This window comes from Ictidomys tridecemlineatus, chromosome 9, assembly GCF_052094955.1.
Source record: "Ictidomys tridecemlineatus isolate mIctTri1 chromosome 9, mIctTri1.hap1, whole genome shotgun sequence".
Taxonomy (NCBI): Eukaryota; Metazoa; Chordata; class Mammalia; order Rodentia; family Sciuridae; genus Ictidomys; species Ictidomys tridecemlineatus.
The window spans coordinates 32,449,397-32,475,164 of NC_135485.1; the positions used below are offsets into that span (position 1 = coordinate 32,449,397).

A 25,768-nucleotide genomic window follows, 5' to 3' on the forward strand; every position below is an offset into this window, starting at 1 on the left:
AACAAGCAGAACAGTAGAACTTGAGATGGGGGGAGGGTACAACAATGAAGAAATCACAGAAATGCTCTTGTCGTGGTGTGGGGGTTCCTTGTAAAAGGGTGCTGAGTACACCTGGACTTAGCTCAGAGTACTTTACAACCTGGATTCTACCACATTCTCATCTCTAGGCCACAGATTCATTCAACAAACACAAGAGCTGCCAATAATGTCCTGCAGGGAGCAACCTGTCACTGAATAAGACAAGACAAAAACTCGTGCCTTGAAGGATGTTACTCTGCAAAGGATGAGATCACTGAAAGGTATAGGCTATGGTGAGGGGTGAAGAAGAAAAGCAAAAGCTCTGTCTTCCCAGCACCGCCATTCTAATGAAATCCTGAGACCCACACGGCAAACATTTCACTAGCTTCAAATGCTTCCTAAGACACATGCAGACTTTCCACGGCTGTCATGTAGGTGCACAATTCAATTTTCACTATTTTTGAAAGGATGAGGAAAATAATGAATTCCATGCCATAGATTAGAAAACCTAAAAATGTATTTCGGATGCAGTTAGAATAACATGAAATAAAATGACATATTTAGAAAATGTGGAATACTGATTACATGATGTATCACTACACTCCGTGTCACTTCAGCTATAAGCCATGAACACATCTCCACATTTTTGCTGGGGTCTCCTTCATTCACCATCCGTTTTGTCCCACCACCTGATTAGCTGCACACAGTAGGTAGGTAATGCACGTTCATCCAAGGGAAAAAAGAACCTTAGTCATCTTTGATCTGAACAACTGAAATAGCCTCCTAAAATATTTCCTTTAACAAGAAATTAATTTTCCTGTCCTTTTTGTTATCTTTTAAGTAAATGAAACATAGTATTCTATACAGTTGCAAACATTTTAGAGTTGTTATTTAGTAAACCCCCTACCACACTAAGACAACTTCCAAATAGATCCCACAGCATATGTGTTACATAACAGGAACAGCCTTCCATTTTATCATTATCACATTCAGCAGAATAAAATGCAAACCATTGGATGGGTAATGTGTTTTTTTTCTGAGTACATTTCTTTAGTTCTGAACAACTTAATGCTTGTAATTTTGTTGAGCACAAGCTCTAAAAACAGTTCCTGTTTTATTCAAGCAAGAGTTTTTGGCAATCTGAATACCTGGTTGTGACTGAGCCTGTTGTCTACCCTTTAACTGGTTTCCCTTTTTCCTTTAGAAATGCACTGCTGAGTAATGTGCTGTGCTGGAAAACTCCATTTCCCAGCTTCTCTTGCAGATGGGAACCAATGCAAAAATAAGCATTATTCTCTGTATGGCATTTTTCAGGACAACTCTTCCATTTTTTTTCCTGCCTGGAACTTCTACAAGATGGCTGGCACCCAGCAATTATGTTGTGACTTTATGGAAGTCATCTGCTCAGGATGGTGAAGCAAAAAGGAATAAGGAGCCAATATCCCTCATGAGTTTGTATAACAGGCATAGCTACCTATCTCCAGGCTTGTTTTGTAGGAGTGGTAAAAAATGTTTTTGTATAAGCTACCTTTATTTCAGTCCCTGTTTCTAGATTACTGATGTTGTGTTTAGATATCCATTTAATTTAGCCAGGGTAGAAGAGACCTAAAATCTTAACCTTAGGTTTTTACTCTTGCTTTGGGGCAAATTTATATACTGACTGGGTTTCAAGTATTATCTCTGAATTTAAGATTCCAAAGATGATTTTTTTTCCACATCTGACTTCAAAATTCCTAAGTAGCTTTAAAGCCTGTCAATTTGGATGTCTTACAATTACTTTAAAATTTGATCTTCTCTTAAGGTATTGGCCCTCTTTCTCAACTTCCTTATCTTGTAATAGATTATCTCAATCAGGGATGTAGCACTTGCTTAGCATATACAAGGCCCTGAGTTCAATAGTCAGAATGTGTGGAACGTGGTGGATTGGGGGTGGGAGGCAGGGATGTTGGAATTTTTCTCAACCAGTCGGGCTTAAGACTGTAAAGAAGAGTTGAGCCAGCTCCAGAATATCCAAGGGGGCTCATTCGTTTTGCAGTTCCCCAGGCCCACCTCAGGTCTACTCAATAGAATCTTCATAAAGCAGCCAAAGAAACTGCATTTTAATGAGGTTTAAAGACATAGGATATTATAAACATTAGAACTCAAGATTACTGCTTTAGAGAATTGCTTTAAAAAAAAATCCAACTGCCTCTTATTCTATACAGCTAAATCCCACCATGTGGCCTCATTTCCTTCTATTCTCGCCCTCCGTGTTCCTTTAACACTCCAGACTCTCCTGCCTTGAAGCCTCTGTCTGACCATTCCCTCTGCTTGTTCCCTCACCCTTCCTCCAGGTCCCTACTAGGCTAACTATCTTGCCTCACCTGCTCAATGAAGGGCAGCCTGGCCAACCCTCCGAGAACTGAAATCCACTGGCCTTACCCTCATACCTTCTCTTTATTCTTCAGTAGCACTCACTATCATTTGCTTATTTATTGTGTTTGCTTTTTCTCATGCTTTACTAGAAAGGAAAAGCACCACCAAGGACAAGGCTTCTGCCACTGTGCTCACTGATAAGTCCCAAGTACCTGTGGAACGAGTTTAGTGACAGAAATCTGATTCCTCCCTTCCCATTTTTACTATTCCATTTCAGTGCTAATCCTGACCTTTGCTATTTTAAGACTTTATTGGCAATAGAGCCTATTTAGTGAGTTTCCTTCCAGCCCATCCACGGCATTTCTTAGTTTATCTAAGATACTTCTCCTGGGATGTCACTCTCTTATAAGGATTTGGCTCCAGACTGGCTCTGTCAGTTATTATGTATTAGTGTCATACTCAAATTAGATTAATGAACTCTAAGATCTTGTTCACATATTCAATTCTATATCCAAATGACTCATCTTGGCATTCAAAATGCTCTGTAATCTAGCAGTGCTCTACCTGTCCAAACTTACATCCTACTCCTTTCCAAGTTTCCCTCTTGTTCCTAGCTAGTTTCCTTAACAACTCTGCAATAAGCCACGTTTGCTTTTTTCATGTCCTTACTCTTCACCTTCAATGCCCTCCCAAGCACTGCAAGAGATGGCAAAATCTTTTAAAGACTGTTACCTGCAGACCAGCAACTTCCAGCATAACCTGTGAGCTTATCAGAAGTATAATAACTCCAGCCCTATCCCAGACCTTCTAAATCAGCCTTTATTTAACAAGATCCCCAGGTTATTCCTGCATGCCTTAAAGTTTGAAAAGCACTGCAGGAGAACTCATCAAATCATACCTCAATGAATTATTCACTTGCTCAGGAATCAGCATGTATTAAATTCCTGATCTTGTACAGGACCGATGATACCCACAACAAGCACAATATTCAATTAACAACAGCCCCTCTTAGACTATTTATTCCTTATTTCATTTCAGTCCTATCTCTCCAATTTGGTTACAAACAACTTACAAGCAAGACAATCATGCATCTGGCCAATCTGGATTCAGGGAACAGAAACCCATTCAAGTAACTTCAAGAAGGGAGATAAAAAGAGATTTTTTTTTTAACTTCTTGAGAACTGGGAATAGAAAACTTAGGAAAAGCTTCAAGTCCAAGGTCTGGCCACCTTCTCTCAGCATCTACATTTTCCTATCTCTTCCATTTTCTTTCCTATCTATTCATGGGTTTTGTTTATTTATTTCAGCAGAATTAGCATGACCTATTACAGTCATCAGATTCTCCCCCATCAGAATATTTGCCTCTGCCCCTTTCTGCTTTGATTTTCACTATAAAAGTCTCTAACCTTAATACTTCCCAAGAGAGAGATAAAAACACAGAGGATCTTTGTAGCCAAACCACAAGGTTACAAGTGTGAGTCACCAATGGATTGAATGCCCTTGGGTCAGGAGCCCAGCCTGATCCAATCAGCTGAGGCCCAAAGGACTGCAGTTCAGAGCAAGGCCCTTTAGGAAGCAGGAGCTATGGAAGGAGAACATTGCTCAGGAAAGAAAGATGTGGGAAGAGCAGACAACAATCCACACCGCTAGCCCACACAGTTATTACTTTGTCCTCACAGTTCTGAGCAAATCAACCAATATGGGAGGAAAGGGTCATTCACCAAGCACCACAATGCACCTGACACTGTGCTAGATGCACAGGGAATACAAAGATTAAGTAAGAAGCAGTCCTTGTTTTCCCAGAGCTGTTATACCAAATGTGTCACTAAACTAGCCACTTGACCTTGGGCAAGTTACTAAACCATTCTGAGCCATCATTTCCTCAACTAGCAGATGTTACTCCACCTTTGCCAACCTCTAGGAGCATTGTAAGATCCCATAAACTCTGTGAAAGTGTTTTGTAAAACACATGTGCCAATCAAAAAGAAAACTGCAGGCCTTCAATGCTAATAAAATCCTCACACATGCCACAGGATTTTCTGCATTTCTTTTAGATTTTTTTACTTCTTGTTCCTATTCCCCACAATATCTGATCCATCAATTGCTATTATTTGAAAACACCAACTATCACCATTATATTATATTTTCATCACCTCTACAGTTGAAAGGGTGATCAGCAAAATTAACTTCATTTAGAAGTATAAAAATGAGTACATATTTACTGTGTACGTTGAAAAAGAAATATCATCTATTCAACTGTATAAAACTGAAACGTCCTATAAGTGACTTTTTTTTTTTTTGCTATCACAATAAGTATGTATTAAATTCCTGTTGGACACAGGTTAGTTTTGACTCTATGTGGCTCTCTCCCCAGAGCAGTTTAATATTTTCCTAAGTCTTGAAATTAGGAAATCCTAGATATTAGAGCCCAGGAACTCTATTTTCAAATGAGGACACTACAGAGGAAAAATAAAATGTTCTGCCTTAAATCCCTGGACTCCCCCCCCCCCCCGTGTGTGTGTGTGTGTGTGTGTGTGTGTGTGTAAAACACACATTTCTTTTTCTCCTAAAACCACTATTGTGACCAGCCTGACACTGAAGAGTGGGGGTGGGGAGGAAGGGTGAGAATCAGTAATGGTGACAAGATAGCTCAGTTCTCAAAAACACGTTATCCTCTTTGCAGGGTTCAACTATAGGTTTACGGCAATGAAAAACAAAACTCGGGATATGTAGTCTTGGCTTTGCCCTGATCAAAATCAAGGAATATTTATTGAATGCTGCCACAGGCCAGATAGAATGCTGAGGGCTTCTCCCACCAAACCTCCCTTGCCTCTACCCTTGGCATCTGTTGCTCAGTACCGACAAGTGGACAAGCGCAGCCATTCAACAGCTGGCCCTGGGTGGAGCAAATAAAACATCTTCTACAAATCAGCTCAACTGGCCAAAGTGCAGGTTTCAGGAATAAGGAAAAACAAAAACGAAACCTCATCCGAGAGACTCAGCCAGGTGAGACTTCACTGCAGAAGACAGAATGAAAGATTGTAATTAATGCATGACACCTACTAAGCACCGAACTCCAATTAAGAATCCTCGCTCCCAGAGAGGCAAGGGACTGTGGATCAAAAGGTCTTACACGTTGTGAAGGGCAAATCCGCTTCCCCTGGAGCTGCGATGTGGGTGCTGTTAAGAGGTGGGCGCTGGCGACGAGGGCGGCGGGTTGGCGATCTGTTCTTTAGGGTGGGGAAGCTAAGAACCTGGAGGTTCGCTCGCTAGTGGCTAGTTGGGCAAGCAAGTGCGCTCTGTGACTTGGACCTAATGGTCACGCTGCGGTGTAAAGCAAGCCTTGGGGCTCGCTCCCGGTATCAATTCGGAGGGTCTGGACCCTGGAAAGGATTTGTGAGAGCACTGAAGGCAGGGCAGGGAGAAGGGTCCGCTGGGGACCGGGCGCGACAGTCTGGCGACTGTCAAGGGGAAGAGGTGGGACAAGGTATTTCTGGCCGGATAAACATAAACACACACACACACACACACACACACACACACACACACACACACACACACACGCGTGCAAGCTCGCTCACTCACAGCCCTGCCCCAGGCTGGTTCCGCGCCTCCTCCGCGCACAGCCCCCCTGTTGAGGTGGTCACTCACCCTCGGCGCGAGAGCGAATCTCCGACACTGTTCTCCGCATTGTGGGCATCGCGGCGATGGCTGCAGGTGAGACTTCAGCCCAGACTCTGCACCTGTCACGGCGCCGCGCGGCCGGGAGAACTGGAGGCGCCGCGCCGGGTGCTCAGCTGCCGCCCGGGCTCGCCGCCCACCCAGGGCAGCGTCGCCACCCGGAGCGGCCCCGGAACGCCAGCAGTAGCAGGAAGAGGCGACGGTGGCGACGGTGGCGGCGTCCGCAAAGCTGGGCGAGCTCTGCCTGCAGCCGCGGAGGGGGCGGCTCGGCGAGGGGCGGAGCCCGGTCGCCGGCGCCGGGGGAGGGACCTGCCGGACGCGCGCTTACTCGCTCCCGCCGCAGCCCTGCTCGGAGGCGGGAAGGGGCGGGGAGAGACCACGGAGAGACTCCTCCGCCCCGCCCCGCCCCGGACTGTACCACTCCTCATAGGGGGGAACAGTTGCAGTCTCCTAAGCCCGGGAGCCCTCGATCCTTCCCGCGGTGTCGGTTCTTCGTGTCCCCCATCAAGGCCATCCATGCCATTGCGACACTCCCAAATCTTGGCCAGATGGGAAGAGGTGTCTTGGAGGTAGCATGCTTATGTATGCCCTCCCGGCACCCTACGGCTTTTAATTGCAAAGGAGCCGCCCATCCTCTGGAAAGGGGTGTTGATGGGTTTTGAGTGTGCAGACTGGAGAAGGGGTCTGCGATGACCAGGTTTAGGTCCCTGCTCCAGCTGGAAAGGGACTGCGTGTTTACCGTCTGATTGGAATCCTACCCTCTGCACCGTCAGCTGAACTCATTCTGAGCCCCACTTGCTCACTAGCAACAGGCAGTGAGACCTGAAGTCTCTAGAGCTGATCCGCTTCCTGCCCTTGGAGTCTGGGTGCCTCTGGGCCCATCTGTATGTGGGCCTGGTACTTCCCACCAGTTTATGCTCTGCAGCTTCATAAAGCTCTGAAATTGCAATTAAAGTTAACTAAATCTTTGCGCAGGTGGTTCATTTGTGTTGTTCAGGTTTTTGCTTTTAGTTAAACCTGCAGAAATTTGGACGCAGTAGTTTTATCCAAAAAGGTGAGTAGGATCTTGGTATAAAATACATAAAGATATTAAATTGTGTGCCCCATATCTTTGAGACTATTACAACCTCATTACCTTTTATTTCATAGAATTAGATTTATGCCACTAAGTCGTCAATAAATACAGTATTTTTTTTATTTGTTCCTGATTTCACCTTCAAGTTTGGATTAAGATTCTGTATAGATTCTGGTGAGCTGCTGAACTGGTGAGAACGGAATAAACTAAGTTAGAAGCATTTTACTTCTTTCATCTTGTTTTCTTTCTCCGGGTACCCACTGGAAGAGGACTTCATGTGGGAGCCTTTTATTTAAACTCCATTTAGATCCTAAAGTGAGAGATCTGCAGCGTTCAAGCTGAGAGAAGTGATCATAACCCAAGCTTCAAAAAATAAATAAATAAATAAATAAAAGAAAAGAAATGATAGCATCTTACCTCCATTTGTATTTCCTCTGCTTCCTGCAGGTAGCATTTGCTAACCACCGGAGTACAGCTCTACAGGAATACCCAGGCAGGTGGTCAATGCATATTTATGAGGAACCCACTCTACTTGGCTCTCATTCAGGGGCTGGGATCAGAACAAAGAAAATGTGTTCCCAGTGTTCACAGAATATCTCAGGGCAGAGCAGGACTCAAAGATAAATGTGTCCGTTTCAGTGATGGTCACGATTTAAAAGTATGGTCTTCTAAAAGTAAAAAATGAACATAGTCTTATCAAGACTGTCATCACTGGCCATTTTTATTTCTCTTGAGTCCCAGGATCTCATGACATAAAACAGGCTTCCTCTGGCTCAATGAATATGAATCTGAAGCAAATTAAGTTTGTTCAGCAAGGAAATATTTTTTAAAGTATTAGCTCTAGAAATTAGCTAACATAAACTGGAGAAAATATAGTACATTTCTGATTAACATTTGAAGTGTAATTTTCTATAAAGCCAGAACCGTTTTTTTCCCCAAAAATTAGTGCATAGCAGCATGACACTATGTGATTTATGAGCAGTTACTTTTTAATTCCTAATGATCCCTCAAATAAGTTCAATTTTGCTTTCTTACGAATAATAGTTATTAGAAAGGAGTTTCAGAGGTTACATTTGTTTTCTATAGAGCATTCTCTTTGATATGTGTGTCCCATTAACAATTCATCAGCAAGGTTGACAATATAGGTCATGCATACAGGAAATGAAAATGGTTTTTCATACCTAGAAGAGCATTGCATGTATAGTTTATAGCTTACCATGTGTCTTTTCCCAGGTTATACTTCCACTTTATCCATAATTGCAAGTGTATTCTAACTCCCACATTTCTGGAAAACCACTCCTTCCTGTTTGTTAAAAACCACACACGTTTTTATTGGCTCATAAACTTGATTGCAACTGAGTATTGCACTAATCTGCATCTGCTTCATTCCAAAGATCTCAGATCTTCTCACCTTCCATTGTGCAAGAAGTACAGTGTGTGCCAACCCCTGGTAGGGAACTCTGTTTCCAGCAATATGACTTTGTCACAGAATCTGTAGTAGAATTCAGATGTCAGCAAGATAATTTAAAAACTTTCAGGTCTTATAACCACTGCTGATGAACTTGGAAAGATGAAGGTTATTTAAGGACAGCATCTCTAGGGACCACTCTTGATCATCATGTGCAGAATATATACTGAATACTGAGTATACAGCACACCTGAGATGCTGAGGCAGAGTGCTAGTAGATTACCAAGGTACTAATGAAAACTGACCAGTAGTGCAACACAATGACTGGCACCTAATGTCAAATAGACAAGCAGCAACAAGTGCAGACCTTGAGAGAAGAAGAGATTCTAAGAACTGCGGCTAAGATCTGTGGTGAACGGAATTGTTGAGCCAGATCTTGAAATAGGGTTCTGTCTATAGAGATGAGCGAGAGACCTCTTTTAGGGTAGGAGTGCTTGGTGTTTAATGGTTACTCAATAATAATTGTTTGATGAATATCTGAAGTAATTGGAATAATAGAAGAATATATTTGGGGAAACAAATAGACTGATTACAAAAACGCTTCTCATTGGGAATCCATGGATGGAGATTAAAGGTGCCAGATTTTAGAAAGTCTTAAACATTATATAAATATCCTTTTTTTTCCCTAATGAGCCTTCTAAACAAATGATATTAGGAGTCCCAATATGCCCAGTTCTGAGCATATTAATGTCATTTTCCTTTGCATTTCCCCACAAAAATTTCCTCAGTTTTACCAACTAAATTATGCTCTAAGATAATGAGTTTTATATTGCAACTTTCATCACATTCCCAACAACTATGGCAAGTGGGAATTAACAGAAAAATATGTCCTTAGCTTTCCTTTTGAATTAGGATGGGTTGTGTTATTGAGTAATAGGAGAAAATAAAGTTGTATGCAAACACACCCACTATGTTCTACTGTTATAGCAGGGTGTAGACATTAATAAAACTCTATTGGTCCAAGGATCCAGATTTCAACTTCAGACACAGAGAAGTGATTGTCAGGTACCCAGAGTCAGGTGACAGTTGCTATAGTTTGAATGTGTCTCCAAAAGTTCCTGTGCTGCAAACACAATTACCAGCGTTGGGAGATGAAATTTAACAAGTGGTGATTAGGTGATGAAGGCTTTGTCCTCATGAATGGATTAATGTCATGTTATAGTGCAATAGGCTTGTTAAAAATTGGAGTTCAGCTCCTTCTTGTCTTCCTATTCTCTCATGCTCTTTTTCCTTTCCACTGTCTGCCATGGGATGACACAACATTAGATGCCAGTGACTTGATATCAGATCTCCCTGCTTCCAGAGCTGTAAGAAATAAATCTCTATTTTTTATAAACTACCAGTCATGGGTTTTCTGTAATAGCAGTAGAAAATGGACTAAAGCAGTAGTTGATATTCCAAAGGAAGAAATACAATAAAACAACACAGGGAACATCACTACTAGGGCTAAGAAGATTAGAAATTTTGTTTCCATGTTTAGGCAATTAAATGGGAGAAAAGGCTGAGACTAGTCTTTTCAACAAATGATATTTGAACAAATGGAGATGTACCTGTCAAAGAATGAAGCTGGACTATTCCTCATACCATATATCAAAATTAATTAAAATGGATCAGAGATCCAAATATAAAAGTTAAATCAACTATAAATCTCTTAGGAGGAAAATAGGAGTGATTTTGTTTGAACTTCTATAACAATTCCTTACATATGACACCAAAACACGAACATCAAAGGAAAACAGTGATACACTGGATATCTCAAAAACTAAAAGTTTTGTACTTCAAAGAACAACACCAAGAAAGTAAAACTCTAACCCAAAGAATGATTTTTGTAAATCATATATCTGATAAGCAACTTGTACTTGGAATATATTAAGAACTATTATGGCTAAATAATTTTTTTAAAAACTAGTTTAAAAATGGGCGAAGAATCTGAATAGTCATTTCTCCAAAGATCTGCAAATGACCACTAAGCTCATGAAAAGATGCTCAATATAATTAGCTATCAGGGGAACTGCAAATCAAAATCACAAGATACCATTTCATATACACTCAAATGACTATTTAAAAATATAGATAATGCTTGTTGGAGAGTATGTGGAGAAGTTGGAACACTCACATACTGTGGATAGGAATGCAAATGGTGCCACTGCTTTGGAATCCAGCAATCCCTCAACTGACTAAACTTGAAATTACCATAGCATCTAGCCGTTACACTCTTGGGTATGTGCCTAAGGGAAATAAAAAGAGAGATCCACATAGAAATTTGTACACGAATGTTCAGAGCAACATTATTTGTAGCCAGAAGGAGGGAATAACCCAAGCTATTCACCAACTGGTTGATAGATAAATATGATGTGGTTCAGTCACATAATAGGATATCATTCTGCTGTCAAAAGGAATGAAATACTAATGCATGCTATAACATGAATAACTTTTAAAATATTAAAAGGACCACGAATTATATAATTTCATATAAAAATGTGTTCAAAATATTCAAATCTAGAGAGACAGAAAAATCTTATGTCCCAAAAAGTTTTGTCAAAATTAAGTGATCAGATTTTAAATTGAAACTGATTTTAACCAAAAGCTGTAAATCTATTGTCAATGAATAATTCGGTCACTTACTATGCATAATGATAAAATCAATCCTTTTGTCTCATGCCTGTGATTCATTTCTCATGCCTATATTACCATTCTCTTTTCAAACACTAGTGAGATTTTAATTCAGTCGTAATGTCTTTGAACATTATTATCTTCCTCATGTACTGGGAATTTCCAACAAAATGGATAATAATATTTTTTCATTATAATTGAAAAGACTCTGGAATTTAGAAAGAATAAGTACTTCCGGTATATTTTCAATAGGATTCAATTCACACACTGTCTTTGGGGGAAAACATTTGTTGAGTATTTTATTCAAAAATGAAAATGCACATTCAAGAGAAAACAACCCACGTTATCATGATATCTAGTTTGAAGATCTTAAATGCAATAACATTATTTCAAATTAATGATAAAAAGCTGATTAAATGGTATGATTTTTTACTTTAATAATGTCTATGTACCTGAAGCCAAGATGTAAAAAATTAATACTTAATTCAAAATGTTTTTCTTTTCTAAAATTGACCAAACAATATTCTAGTAATGTTGGTTTCTTTGTAAAATGTTATTATAAAAAATTTCATGAATTTTTGGATAGTATAATTAGCATAGTATTACCAAGATTTTTACAACCTAAAAAGTGGTTTTATTGAGATATAATTGACATACCATGAACTTCATGTGTTTAAACTGTGGAATTTTTTAAGCTTTGATATCACCACATTCGAGATAATAAAAATATTTGTCCCTTCTAAAAATTATCTATTGCCCCCTGTCATAGTCCTTATATGTCACTGAAGATTCCTTTTCTTCATGTGTTCACTGCAATTTGTTGAGTGTCTACCATGTTCTTAATACTGAGATGGGTATTGGAGATTGAGTGGTAAGCCAAAACAGACAGGATACGGATCCTTATAGAATTCATGTCACATCAGAATGATATAAATCAACAAATAATTATGTGAATAAGTACAAAATTACACCATAAGCTATAGGGAAGGTAGTCTCTATCTTTATATATTGATTGTACCCAATAAAATATTTCTGTGTTTTCATATTTGTATCTGGGACACTTCAAAAGTACTCATTTCTTTTACATATTATATCTTTTATCTTGAAATGAGTGTGAATTTTGGTATATAAAAAGGATAAATAGTAATGAAAAGAAATATGATTACAATTTATTTTCTCATTGACCAAGAAGACAATATTAGAAGTGAAAAGGAATTCTTGAGAAAAATCTCAGACTTTTTTTTTTTTTTTTGCTGTTGCCATGTCAGATTAGGCAATATTTCAAGAAGGAAAAGGAGCAATGATGAGGTAGGAAATATCCACAGAATTTTTATTACAAATTGAACACAGCAATAAGTGGTATGTACATGATTATCAAATAAAATTTTGTAATTCCATAACTTTTAATTTAGAAAGAATGCTAGACTTAAATAAGATGGTTTCCTAATTAACTGAAATAAGCCATAGCTTTCAAATAAAAGATTTGCCAATCGTGTTTGGGCCTTTGGATGATATATCTTTCTGCTCAGAGATTCATAATTCATTGCAATGCTTAGTAGATTTATGGGAAAATCATAATATGTTTTCTTCCTCTAACCCCAAAACATCCCAGAAAGAACATTTGCTGCAAAGAGGGAGCAGTTATCACTAGACTCCTGCCAACTCTGAAATCCAGGAAATCCACCAAATGGATAGAGTCAATACTTAATCCAGGATTGCATGTAGGTATTTTCCCCAAAGAAACGAAGTCAGTGGAAGGTGAAACACCAAAGAGAGAAGCAGAAGGAGACTGTGGGAGCTGGAGGCAGTGCAGGTAAGAGCACTTGGGAGTCAAGTTCAGGAGCAGAAGCTGCCCCTCTGTTGTAGATCTCTTTGTCTTTGCCTACTGCAAAGGACAGCTCCTGGCATACATTTGGTCTAAACTCTAGAAAGCTGACCTTAGCCAGTTAAATTGGAACCACTCTCCTTCTGTTCCTGAATCCATGATATTCTGACTCCAGTTTGCCTCCCCGGCTTCAGAAACCCATACATTTCTAGTGGAAGCTGCTGCAATCTGTTGTAAGCAAAGCCTGTCAAAGTTTCCCATGCTGGTTGGTGCAATTCTACATCTATCTACTCAGGTGTCTTTTGGCATTCCCTGATTTGCTGTTGATCTAAAAATGACTGTGCAGAAGGAAAACCCTAAGAAAGATATTTGAATAAGTACACAGGAACCATTTTGTGGAGGACCATGCAGACCAGCAAAGGAGATAGGAATGAATGCATGTAGAGAAAGGGAGTCACTGCAGCCTCCACAACACCGAGAAGAAAACTGTCATTACAAAGATTATTGTGGTTAAGAAGATTTAATGGTGGTACATGCCTATCCCAGCTACTCAGGAAGCTGAGGCAGGAGGATCCCAAGTTGGAGGCCAACCTGGGCAACCTGGCGAGATTCTCTCTCAAAATTTAAAATTGGCCAGGCACAGTGGCACAAGCCTGTAATCCCAGTGGCTTGGGAAGCTGAGGCAGGAAGATCACAGGTTCAAAGCTAGCCTCAACAACAGTGAGGTGCTAAGCAATTCAGTGAGGCTCTGTCTTTAAAGAAAATACAAAATAGGAGGATGTGGCTCAGTGGTTGAGTGCCCCTGAGTTCAATCCCTGGTACCAAAAAAAATTTTTTTTAAAGTTGGTTTGGGATGTAGCTCAGGGGCAGAGCAACCCTGGGTTCAATCCCCAGTACTGCAAAATGAACAAACAAATATTCTCATGGTGTTAACAGAATATGGAGCATGGGTTAGAATCTGGAGGTGAAAGGAGCTGTTCAATTAGCAGAAAAAAAATGATGATTAAAAAATTAAAATGTAATGATTAAAAAAATTAAAATGTTACATAATATTAAGCTTTTTTTTTCGGTAATACTTTTGGGGCAACTAGCAATAAAAGACAAAGATCTATTTATCTGTAGAAAAACCATACAATCTTCCCTCTGTTATACATAAGTCTAGATATGGATATAGCTCTATTGGAACTTTTTAGATGCTGGGATAATTTCTATTGAATCAGAAATTCTAACATTCAAGGAGAGATTACCTCTATTGCTTCCCTTGAAAGATGATTAATATGTATTACACTTGAGCATATACTTAATTATTGCAAGTGTTTTTATTTATCTTTTAATGCTTCTAAACATTTCAGTAGTCTAAAAATATTCGGTTAACCTAAAAACTGTTTGGTATCAATGCTGCTTTAATGGGGGAAAAAAACTTGAATAAGAAAATCTAGATTTGGGCCTCAGTTTTGGCACTGTATAGTTATTTTGATTTGAAAATACCATTTAAAAAAAAAAAAACCTTTTCTCAACCTAGACTTGCTTAGGGGGAATTTGGGTGCAAGTCTCCATCTTTCACCTGCCTGCTGGCTCTGCCATCAAGCTACTAGATGCTGATGCCGGTTTCTCCTCTTACCAGCTGTATCAATTTGGGTAAGTTATCAATTTCTCTGTGCCTTAGGTTTCTTATTTGTAAAATGAGGATAATTATAATGCCTATCTCATAGGAATATTGTGAATTCTACCTGAGATAGTTGATTGCAACATCTGGTACACATTATGGCTGTGGTTACCATTTTCATTTGGTACACCTAAAGCCCTGAATGGGTTAACTCATTCCTAGTACTAGCAAGTCTTTTTTTCACTGTTTTTGTTTTGCTTCACTCCCCCAGATAAATAACTGGCAAACTCAGCCTTGCCTAAAAGGAAGAATAAGGGAAAATATGAAAGAACAACACTGGTCACATGACTTTCTAAACAGTAATCTGTATTTAGGTTTATAGAAAACAGGAAAATCTGGAATGCCTGGTACCTGAGGGCATCCTGGAATCCACATCAAGAGAATGAATGACGGCAAGAATTAATGACCGGTCCAGCACCCACCTGCCTATGGCAGACTCTTCTGAAACCCCTTGTAAGCTGAGCACGTGCAACCCCTGACAAGAAGGTCCCCTGGCAGGAAGAAATCAAGTCTCCATCTTCCACGTGCCAGATTGTTGCAGCTAGAGCTCTTTCTTTTCCCACCAGTCTCTTGAGTTTTTGGCTTCATCAGGTGGTAGCAGGACCAGACTTTTCTCATTTTCACTTTCAAAATCTTTTCTAACTCTATGACATAAAATTGAATGGTTTAAGGAACTCAAGGCTTTTTTTCCTTATTAAGGTCTTACTTTAGATAGATTAGTAACACAAGTTTATAGAATCTATCTTTTTTTTAACAAATGGCATAAATGTTGGATATGGCATTTTATTTATTTTTTTTATTTTCTTTTTTTAAGAGAGAGTGAGAGAGGAGAGACAGAATTTTTGATATTTATTTTTTAGTTCTCGGCGGACACAACATCTTTGTTGGTATGTGGTGCTGAGGATGGAACCCGGGCCGCACGCATGCCAGACGAGCGCGCTACCGCTTGAGCCACATCCCCAGCCCCAGGATATGGCATTTTAAAGCAAGATTCTATGTGTAGGTTTTAAGAGCCTTGTTGCAAGAATGCTAAATTAGCAAAATTTATCAACACGTATAAATATTCTGATGTCTTTTAGGATAAAGTTCAAATGCCTGTAATAGAAAACCCCCAAATAACAATGGTTTTAAGCAAGATGGAGACTCACTTCTTAAAGAGGTTGGAAGATGGGCTCCATTCTGTCATCAGAGATCCAGCACCTTAGCTGGGATGTGGCGCAGTGATAAAGTGCTCACCGAGCACTGATGGTTACTGGGTTCGAACCTCAGCACCATATGACATTAGATATATAAAGATATTGTATCCATCTACAGCTAAAAATATTTAAAAAATAAAATAAAAGAGATCTAAGGCTGTTTCTGCTCTGCGATGCTTAACATATAGCTTCCATCCTTAAGGCCACCTCATGATCTTAGCTGGCCTCTCGTCGGCAGCCATCACACACACTGGAAAACATGAAAAGGAATAAATATATCAGCACACTGGGTCAGATGCCTTTAAATAGTCACCCTCAAGTCTCACATAAAAGTTTATTAAGTATTAGGCTTTCTTAAATTTTATTATACGGATGGATTTTGATGTAAGATATTTAATGTAAATGAATTAGTCAGTCCCATCAATTTAATTTTGAATCATACAGATGATATACTTTAGTAATAGGTCAATTTCTCTTAAGTGCAAGGATTAAGATATTTGAAAATATTAGGACTATAGGTTTGAATAACTTAATCACATGTATACTTATTATCCTGGTTTAAAGCTATTAATTTTCTTTAGGAAAATTGTATCATTCAAACAATTTTAGGTTTGATATTTTTTGGCATTATTTTAATTTATTATATATGACAGCAGAAAGTATTACAATTCATATTATAGATATTTAGCACAATTTTTCATATCTCTGGTTGTACACAAAGTAGAGTCACACCGCTCATGTCTTCATACATGTACTTAGGGTAATAATGACCATCTCATTCCACCGTCTTTCCTACCCCCCACCTCCCAATCCTTCCTCTCCCTCCGCTTTTCCTCTTTGCCCTATCTAGAGTTCATCTAATCCTTCTATGCCTCCCCCATTATGAATCAGCATCCTTAAATCAGAGAAAACATTTGGCATTTTTTTTTTGGATTGGCTCACTTAGCATTATATTCTCCAACTCCACCCATTTACCTTCAAATGTCATGATTTTATTCTCTTTTAATGCTGAATAATATTCCATGTGTATATATACAAAATTTCTTTATCCATTCATCTACTGAAGGACATCTAGGTTGGTTTTACAGTTTAGCTATTGTGAATTGTGCTGCTATAAACATTGATGTGGCTGTGTCCCTGTAGTATGCTGATTTTAAGTCTTTTGGGTATAGACCAAGGAGTGGGATAGCTGGGTCAAATGGTGATTCCATTCCCAGTTTTCCAAGGATTCTCCATACTGCTTTCCACCAATTTGCAGTCCCACCAACAATGTATGAGTGTGCCTTTTACTCCACTGTGGCTGTTCAGACTAGAGTGAGATGAAATCTTAGAGTAGTTTTGATTTGCATGTCTCTAATTGCTAGAGATGTTGAACATTTTTTCATATTGATTGATTGTATATTTCTTCTAAGAAGTGTCTGTCAGTTCCTTGGCACATTTATTAATTGGGTTATTTGTTTTATTGGTGTTAAAACTTTTGAGTTCTTTATATATCCTAGAGATTAGTGCTCTATCTGATTTACATATGGTAAAAATTTGTTCCCAAATTCTAGGCGCTCTATTCACCTCACTGATTGTTTCTTTTGCTGAGAAAAAGCTTTTTAGTTTGAAATCCATCCCATTTATTGATTCTTGATATTAATTCTTGCGCTACAGGAAGTTGGGCCTAATCCTGTATGGTGGAGATTTGGGCCTACTTCTTCTAATAGATGCAGTGTCTCTGGTTTAGTTCTTAGGTCCTTGACCCATTTCAAGTTGAGTTTTGTGCATGGTGAGAAATAGAGATTTAATTTCATTTTGTTGCATATGGATTTCCAATATTCCCAGCACTATTTGTTGAAGAGGCTATCTTTTCTCCAACGTACGTTTTTGGCACCTTTGCCTAATGTAAGATAACTATAATTATGTGGGTTAGTCTTTGTGTCCTCTATTCTGTACCATTGGTCTACAAGTTTATTTTGGTGCCAATATTATGCTGTCTTCATTACTATTGCTCTGTAGTATAATTTAAGGTCTGGTATAGTGATGCCACCTGCTTCACTCTTTTGATAAGGATTGCTTCAGCTATTCTGTGTCTCTTATTTTCCAGATGAATTTCATGACTGCTTTTTCTATTTCTGTGAGGAATGTCATTGGCTTTTTGATTGAAAATGCATTATGGTATGCAGTATGGTAATTTGGACAATATCAATTCTGTCTATGAACAAGGTAGATCTTTCCATTTTCTAAGTTCTTTTTAAATTTCTTTCTTTAGCATTCTGTAGTTTTCATTGTAGAGGTCTTCACCTCTGTCATTAAATTGATTCCTGAGTATTTTTTTTTTGAGGCTATTGTAAATGGGGTAGTTTTCCTCATTTTCCTTTCATAGGATTTGTCACTAATATACAGAAATGCCTTTAACTTATGAGTGTTGATTTTGTATCCTGCTACTTTGCTGAATTCACTTTCTACTTCTAGAAGTTTTCTGGTGGAATTTTTTGGGTCTTCTAGAATAGATAGAATAGATAGAATCATATCATCAGCAAATAGTGCCAATTTGAGTTCTTCTTTTCCTATGGGTATTCCTTTAATTTCTTTTGTCTGTCTAATTGCTCTGGCCAGTGTTTCAAGAACTATGTTAAATAGAAGTGGTGAAAGACGGCATCTCTGTCTTGTTCTAGTTTTTAGAGGGAATGCTTTCAATTTTTGTCCATTTAGAATAATGTTGGCCTGGTGCTTCGCATAGATCGCTTTTACAATGTTGATATATGTTTCTGTTATCCCTAGTTTTTCTAGTGTTTGAACATGAAGGGGTGCTGTATTTTGTCAAATGCTTTTTCTGCATCTATTGAGATGATCATATGGTTCTTATATTTAAGACTATTGATGTGATGAATTACATTTATTGATTTCCATATGTTGAACCAACCTTGCATCCCTGGAATGAACCCCACTTGATTATAGTGTACTATCTTTTTTGTATTCAATTTGCCAGCATTTTATTGAGAATTTTTGCATCTATGTTCATTAGAGATATTGGTCTGAAGGGTTTTGTTGTTGTTGTTGTTGTTGTTTTTGTTTGTTTGTTTTGATGTATCTTTGCCTGGTTTTGGAATTAGGATGATATTGGCCTCATAGAATGAGTTTGGAAGTGCTCCTTCTTTTTCTATTTCCTGAAATAAATTGAAGAGTATTGGTATTAGTTCTTCTTTAAAGGTCTCATGGAACTCGGCTGTGTATCCATTTGGTCTTGGGCTTTTCTTGGTTGGTAGGCTTCTGGGGCATCTTCTATTTTATCACTTGAAATTGATCTGTTTAAATTGTATATATCATCCTGATTCAATTTGGGCAAATCATATGACTCTAGAAATTTGTCAATGCCATTGATATTTTCTATTTTATTTGAGTACAACTTTTCAAAATAATTTCTAATTGTATTCTGTATTTCTGTAGTGTCCATTCTGATATTTCCTTTTTCGTCACATATGTTAGTAATTTGAGTTTTCTTTCTCCTTCTTTTCGTGAGTATGGCTAAGGGTCTGTCAATTTTATTTATTTTTTTCAAAGAACCAACTTTTTGTTTTGTCATTTTTTAAAATTGTTCTTTTGTTTCAATTTCATTGATTTCAGCTCTGATTTTAATTATTTCCTATCTTCTTCTGCTTTTGGTGTTGATTTTTTCTTCTTTTTCTAGGGCTTTGAGATGTAATGTTAAGTCATTTATTTGTCGACGTTTTCTTCTTTTAAGAAATGAACTCTATGCAATGAACTCTCTTAGTACTGCCTTCATAGTGTCCCAGAGATTTTGATATGTTATATTTGTGTTCTCATTCATCTCTAAGAATTTTTTAATCTCCTTCTTAATGTCTTTTGCAACCCATTGTACATTCAGTAGCATATTATTTAGTCTCCAGGTGTTGGAGTAGTTTTTATTTTTTATTTTATAATTGATTTCTAATTTTATTTCATTATGATCTGATAGAATGCCAGATAGTATCTCTACTTTTTTTGTATTTGCGAAGAGTTGCTTTGTGGCATAGTATATGGTCTATTTAGAGAAGGATCTATGTGCTGCTGAGAAGAAAGTTTATTCACTCGTTGAAGGATGAAATATTCTTTATATGTCAGTTAAGTCTAATTATTGATTGTATTATTGAGTTTTATAGTTTCTTTGTTCAGCTTTTGTTTGGAAGATCTATCCAATTGTGAAAGAGGTGTGTTAAAGTCACCCAGAATTATTGTGTTGTGGTCTATTTGACTCTTGAACATGAGAAGAATTTGTTTTATAAACATAAATGCTCCATTGTTTGAGGCATATATATTTATAATTGATGAATGTTTTTCTTAAGCAGCATAAAATATCCTTCTTTATCCCTTTTGATTACCTCTGACTTGAAATCTACTTTATTTGATATGAGGATGGAAACCCCTGCTTGCTTCTGCAGCTCATGTGAGTAGTATGATTTTTTCCAACTTTTCACCTTCAGTCTGTGAATGTCTTTTCCCCTGAGATGGGTCTCTTGGAGGCAGCATATTGTTGGTTCTTTTTTTTAAAAATGCAACCTGCCAGTCTATATCTTTTGATTGGTGAGTGTAGGCCATTAACATTCAGGGTTATTATTGAGACATGATTTGTATTCCCACCCAGTTTTGTTTACTTTTGGTATTTAACTTGACTTGGTTTCTCCTTTGATTAGTTTTTCCTTTAGTGTAATACCTCCCTTTGCTGATTTTCTTTTTTTTTTTTTTATTGGTTGTTCAAAACATTACAGAGCTCAAGACATATCATCTTTCATACATTCGACTCAATTGGGTTTTGAACTCCCCAAATACATAATACAGACTCACTTCTGTTACATACTCACATTTTTACATAATGGCATATTAGTGACTGTTGTATTCTGCTACCTTTCCTATCCCCTACTATCCCCCCTCCCCTCCCCTCCCCTCCCAACATCCCTCTCTACCTCCTCTGCTGTTGTTCAATTCTCTCCCCTTTTTTTCCCCCCACCCCCTTGCCCCTCATAACCTCTTATTATTTTGTGTATCACTGAAGGTCTCCTACCATTTCCATATGTTTTCCCTTCTCTCTTCCTTTCTCTCCCCCCATTCGTCTTAGTTTACTGTTAGTCTTTTCCTCATGCTCTTCCTTCCTGTTCTATTCTTAGTGGCTCTCTTTATATCAAAGAAGACATTTGACATTTGTTTTTTAGGGCTTGGCTAGCTTCATTGTTGTTTTTCAATTCCTCTTCATGGAATATTCTGCCAAGGATGTTCTGTAGTGCAGGTTTTTATTTGTAAATTCTTTTAACTTTTGTTTATCATGGAATGTTTTTATTTCATCATCAAATCTAATGCTTAGTTTTGCTGGATATAAGATCTTTGGTTGGCATTCATTTCTTTCAGAGCTTGGTATATTCTGTTCCAGGATCTCCTGGCTTAAAAAATCTGCTGAGATACAAATTAGTCTTCCCCTATATGTGATCTGATTCTTCTCTCTTGTAGCTTTTAAGATTCTATCATTTTTCTGTATGCCAGGCATTTTCATTATAATGTTCCTTGGTGTAGATCTGTTGTAATTTTGTCCATTTGGTGTCCTCTAAGCCCCTTGTGTTTGATTTTCCAATTCATTTTTCATTTTTGGGAAATTTTCTGATATTATCTCATTGCGTTCTGTGTACCAAGTGATCTAGTCTGTTGGTGATGCTTTCTATTGAGTTTTTAAATTTGTTTTATTGTTTTCTTTATTTCAAGGATTTTTTTTTCAGAATCTTTCTTTCTTGAAGTAATCTCTTGCTACCTGTATTTGCTCCCTTCTTTCTTTATTGGTGTGATCAATGGATGCCTGTATTTGCTCACTTATCTATTTATTGGTGTCATCAATGGTTGCCTGTATTTGCTCTCTTATCTCTTTGTTGGAGTGATCGACTTTTGCCTGTATTTGCTCATTTAGGTCATTCTTTAATTCATAGATCATTTTAATTATAAACATGCTGAACCCCTTCTCTGACATTTCATCAACTGCACTGTTCCTGGATCCTGTTTTTGTAGCATCCTGGTTTGTTTGGGGCAGTTTCCTCCCTTGTTTTTTCATGTTGTCTATGTGATTTCCTTACTTGCAGTGTGGATCTGAGGTATTACAGTTTCTATCCTATAATCTTGTAGTATCTGTGCAGATTATCTCTGTCTCACCTTGGTGGTGGACTTCCAGACCCTGCTGGTGTCCCAGGATGGATGCTCTTACAGCTATAGTTGGTAGCGGCAATGGCAGTAGGTAGCTGGAGATAGCAGTGGAGGTGTCCCAAGATGGATGCAACTTCTTTCAGAGATGGGACTGAAAGGGTCAGCCTTACACTAGCTTTGGGATGCCTGCTTCAAGATGCAGCTGCTTCTAAGCCCTGTCTGTTGTTCCAAGATAGAGGCTACTGCATAGGGAAGGCTATGGGGATGGCTTTAGTGTCTCAAGATGAAAGTTAGACCTGAGCTCCTAGGTGGTGGTGGTGGCGGGGGCGGACCCAAGCTTACCCTGGGCCCTGGCTCCTGTGTAGGTCACTGAGGCAGGTCTGGGCTGGGCCTGAGCTCAGGTGGGTGTCTGCTGTTAGTGGGATGGACTTGGGCCTACCCTGGGCCCAAGCTCCCGTGCAGGTCAGCGAGGTTTGGTATTTTAATTACTTTAGGAGGTTACACTCTCAGATGTCAGGGGCCAGGTATTAACCAGAGATATATATTACCTGGGACATTGAGCTTTAGAACTACAGAAATCTTTGGAGCTTTTCTAACGTATTTGCCTCTTATTGGGCCTCAATCCTTCAGATTCAAGTTATCCATTATTTAATACTTTCTGCTACAGAAAGTGTACATTTGATCCATGTGATTGGTTTCAACTACTCTATTATTGTGTCATTCTACTCTAAATTCTTTTCATATTTTTTCCTATCACAAGTACCAGGTATGCAGTCAGCCTTCCACATCTATAGATTCAAACAACCACATATGGAAAATATTTGAAAAAAAAATGTACCTGTACCAAACATGTAGAGACTTTTCATTGCTGCCATTATTCTCTAAACACGACACTGTAACAACATAGGGTTTACATTGTATTGGGTATTATAAGTCATCTAGAGATGCTTTAAAGCATACAGGAGGATGTGCAGGTCATATGTAAATACTACACTATTCTATAGAAGGGGCTTGAGCATCTGCAGATTTTGGTATCTGCTGGGGGTTCCTGGTACCAATCTTCCACAGATACTGAGGGACAATTGTAGTTCTTTTCATGATATCTGATTGGATCCTGTTTGCCTCTCAATGCTTTTTCTTTCTTTTTTTTTTTAAAAAAAAAAAACTAGTTAATCTTTGAGTTTTAGGTCTTTGCTTACACTCAAGAGAGCTGTATGAGAGTGGTGGTGGGGTGAAGGAAACCCAGGGCAAACACAGGAGTGATGAGGGATAATATGGGGGAGACTTTAGGGTTGGGGATGGATTCCAGGAAAAGGAAGCTGCATCAAAGAAAGACCCAGAGTGGAGGTGGAATGTGGCTGTTTTGAACCCTCACTCCATCTCCAGTGGCCCCTTGTTCCCTGGCAGGACGTATGGATAGAGGGTGTGCTGTCCTTCACGCCCAGGGGCACTTGCAACCTGAGATCTGAAATATAGAAAAATCTGAAATTCAGAGATTTCAGTGGGTCTTTTGGGGGCCCAAATCTGGCAAGCAAGGACAGATAGCTCTGTTTGAAAAGATGGAAACTTCTTACCTACCCACTATCCCCTCCTTGTGATTTGGAAACTGCATGATGAATATGGGGATAGTAGTTGGAAAGGACATTACCTGTGAAAAGTGCTGTCTCCTTGCTGGAAAAGCGACCGAGTGAAGATTATTGACTCTTTGGGAAACTGACTTCTCTTCCATATAAATGTATTCTGTTTACCTCTGAAAATTGCTTCCTGTGTGTGTGTGTAAGAGAGAGGGAGGGAGGGAGAGTGGGGGCGGGGGGAGGCACAGTTTGTTCAATGTCTACTTCTCAAGGGACCAGGAACAGTGAGTAGGCATGTCTTTGCCACATACCAGTGAAGGACCTCGCCCCAGCCAGGTCCTCAAGGTACTGCTATCACCCACTCCATAGCCTCGCCCTGTCTGTTTCATCCTAGCTGTAATGACTCAGAGTGTGAGAAACAGCTTCCAAAGTCCACTGTGTCGCACTGGTCTTCAGTGGGAGAGGGTTTCCCTAAGTGGAAACAGAAACTGTCCTGGGAAGCTTTGAAATTGAGCATCGAAGGGAAAAGGATGAAACATAGACAAGATCAAGACCAGTTACTGGAGTGTGTCCTCAAAGAGACTCCCTGGAAGGGATTAAGGCAACTTTCCCCCTTTTCCCTTGGGTTATAAAAACATCACATTTACCTTAAATTTCTGTATCACAATTAAAAAAAAATTTATTTTTGACATCGTTTCAGACTGACTGTAAAGTTGGCTAGAATCCAACAAGGAACAATTTTTGCTTTATTTGATTGTTTTCTTTGCCCTCTCTTTCCCTGTATTCTTTCTTCCGAGTTGTTCGAGAGTGAGTTTGCTGACCAGAAGCCTACTGCTTATGAATCCTTTGGTGTGTGCCTTTCTTAAAACAAGCCCATTTTCTTATATAACCTTAGTATGTTAATTATAACCAGGAATTTAAAACTAAAACAATGTGATTATCCAGTCTAGAGACGTTATCCAGATTTTATCATTTGCTTCCATGATGTTCTCCAGGTCACATGTGGCTTTCGGTTGCCAAGTCCGTTCAGTCTCCTTTTAGCTGGAACAGTTCCTCAGAAATTCCTTTGGATTTCATGACATTGGCATTTTTTGAGGAGTCCAGGGCTCTGTGTTGTAGAACAGCCGCAGCAGGTTGGTCTGATGTCTGCTGTGGCCCTGCCGGGACTGGCGCAGCGATGGTGGCGTTTCTTCTCAGTGCATCCTATCAGGGAGCGCTTGATGTGTGCACCCCCTTACTGTTGGTGTAAGCTTTGATCACTTGGGTTACGGTGGTAACTGCCAGTTTCCTCCACTGCATGGTTACTGTTTTTCCTTTTGTAATTAGTAGCATCTGGTGGGGAAATTCATTTTACATATGTAATCAATCTTACATTGTAATTCCACTCTATATTTTTGGAAAATAAATTTTGTTGTCTTCCCCTCCGTCCCCATCTGCTGTTAACTCATCCACTCTGCTACTACTGGTCCTTACTCTTACATTTCTGCATGTCTGGTTCGGCAACCGTGTTCACAAGGGGCTTGGTACAGTGCTGACGGGGGAGAGAGGAACCTACAATTCTCATTACTTCACCCCCCCCCATCTCTCAAACCCCAGAAATGTGTACTTCATTGAGTTTGGGGAGGTTATGGATAGGAATTATTTAGGACAGAAAAAAATAAATAAAAGAATGTTTTCTTTTACCTTTATGATATCTGCAAAAGCTCTTTCTGTGGGAACAGTTTACCTAACACCTGTGTAGAAGACACTGAAGCAACTGTACGTGGACCTTACACGCATCTCCTCTTCTGTTACACAAGTACCTTGATTCCTGTATGAGAGCAAATCTCTTAAACTTGACAAAAATACTATTATCATGGCTAAAAGTGAATATTGATTTCTTAATATGGTTACACATCCAGGATAATCTCAAGGGTCTTTTACTTTCAGTAACTCTTTGTAGGCCATTTGGATGGAAAGTGAGGGAAAGTTTCCTCGGAGTCAAAAAACTTAACACTGGCACAAATGAACAGAGACAGAAGGAAACACTGTGCTCTGACCTACAACAAATCTTATTGCTTCTAGTTTTTTTCTCTGTAGATCAGATTGTGGAAAAATTTACAGAGTAAAGCAGAGCTATTTCCTTTTGAATGTCT

The 25,768-nt window shown here is 38.9% G+C and overlaps 1 protein-coding gene across 4 annotated transcripts in view; it reads right to left on the reverse strand.

The window, feature by feature from the left end:
• Positions 1–6,156, reverse strand: part of Atp8a1 (ATPase phospholipid transporting 8A1) — a 213,943-nt gene extending 207,787 nt beyond the window's left edge. For all 4 annotated transcript variants that reach the window (XM_040292494.2, XM_005319953.4, XM_005319955.4 and 1 more), the window contains exon 1: positions 6,025–6,156. In XM_040292494.2, coding sequence (XP_040148428.2) covers positions 6,025–6,073 — 49 coding nt within the window. In that variant the 5' untranslated portion in view covers positions 6,074–6,156. The remainder of the gene's footprint in view (positions 1–6,024) is intronic.
• Positions 6,157–25,768: the final 19,612 nt, after the last annotated feature.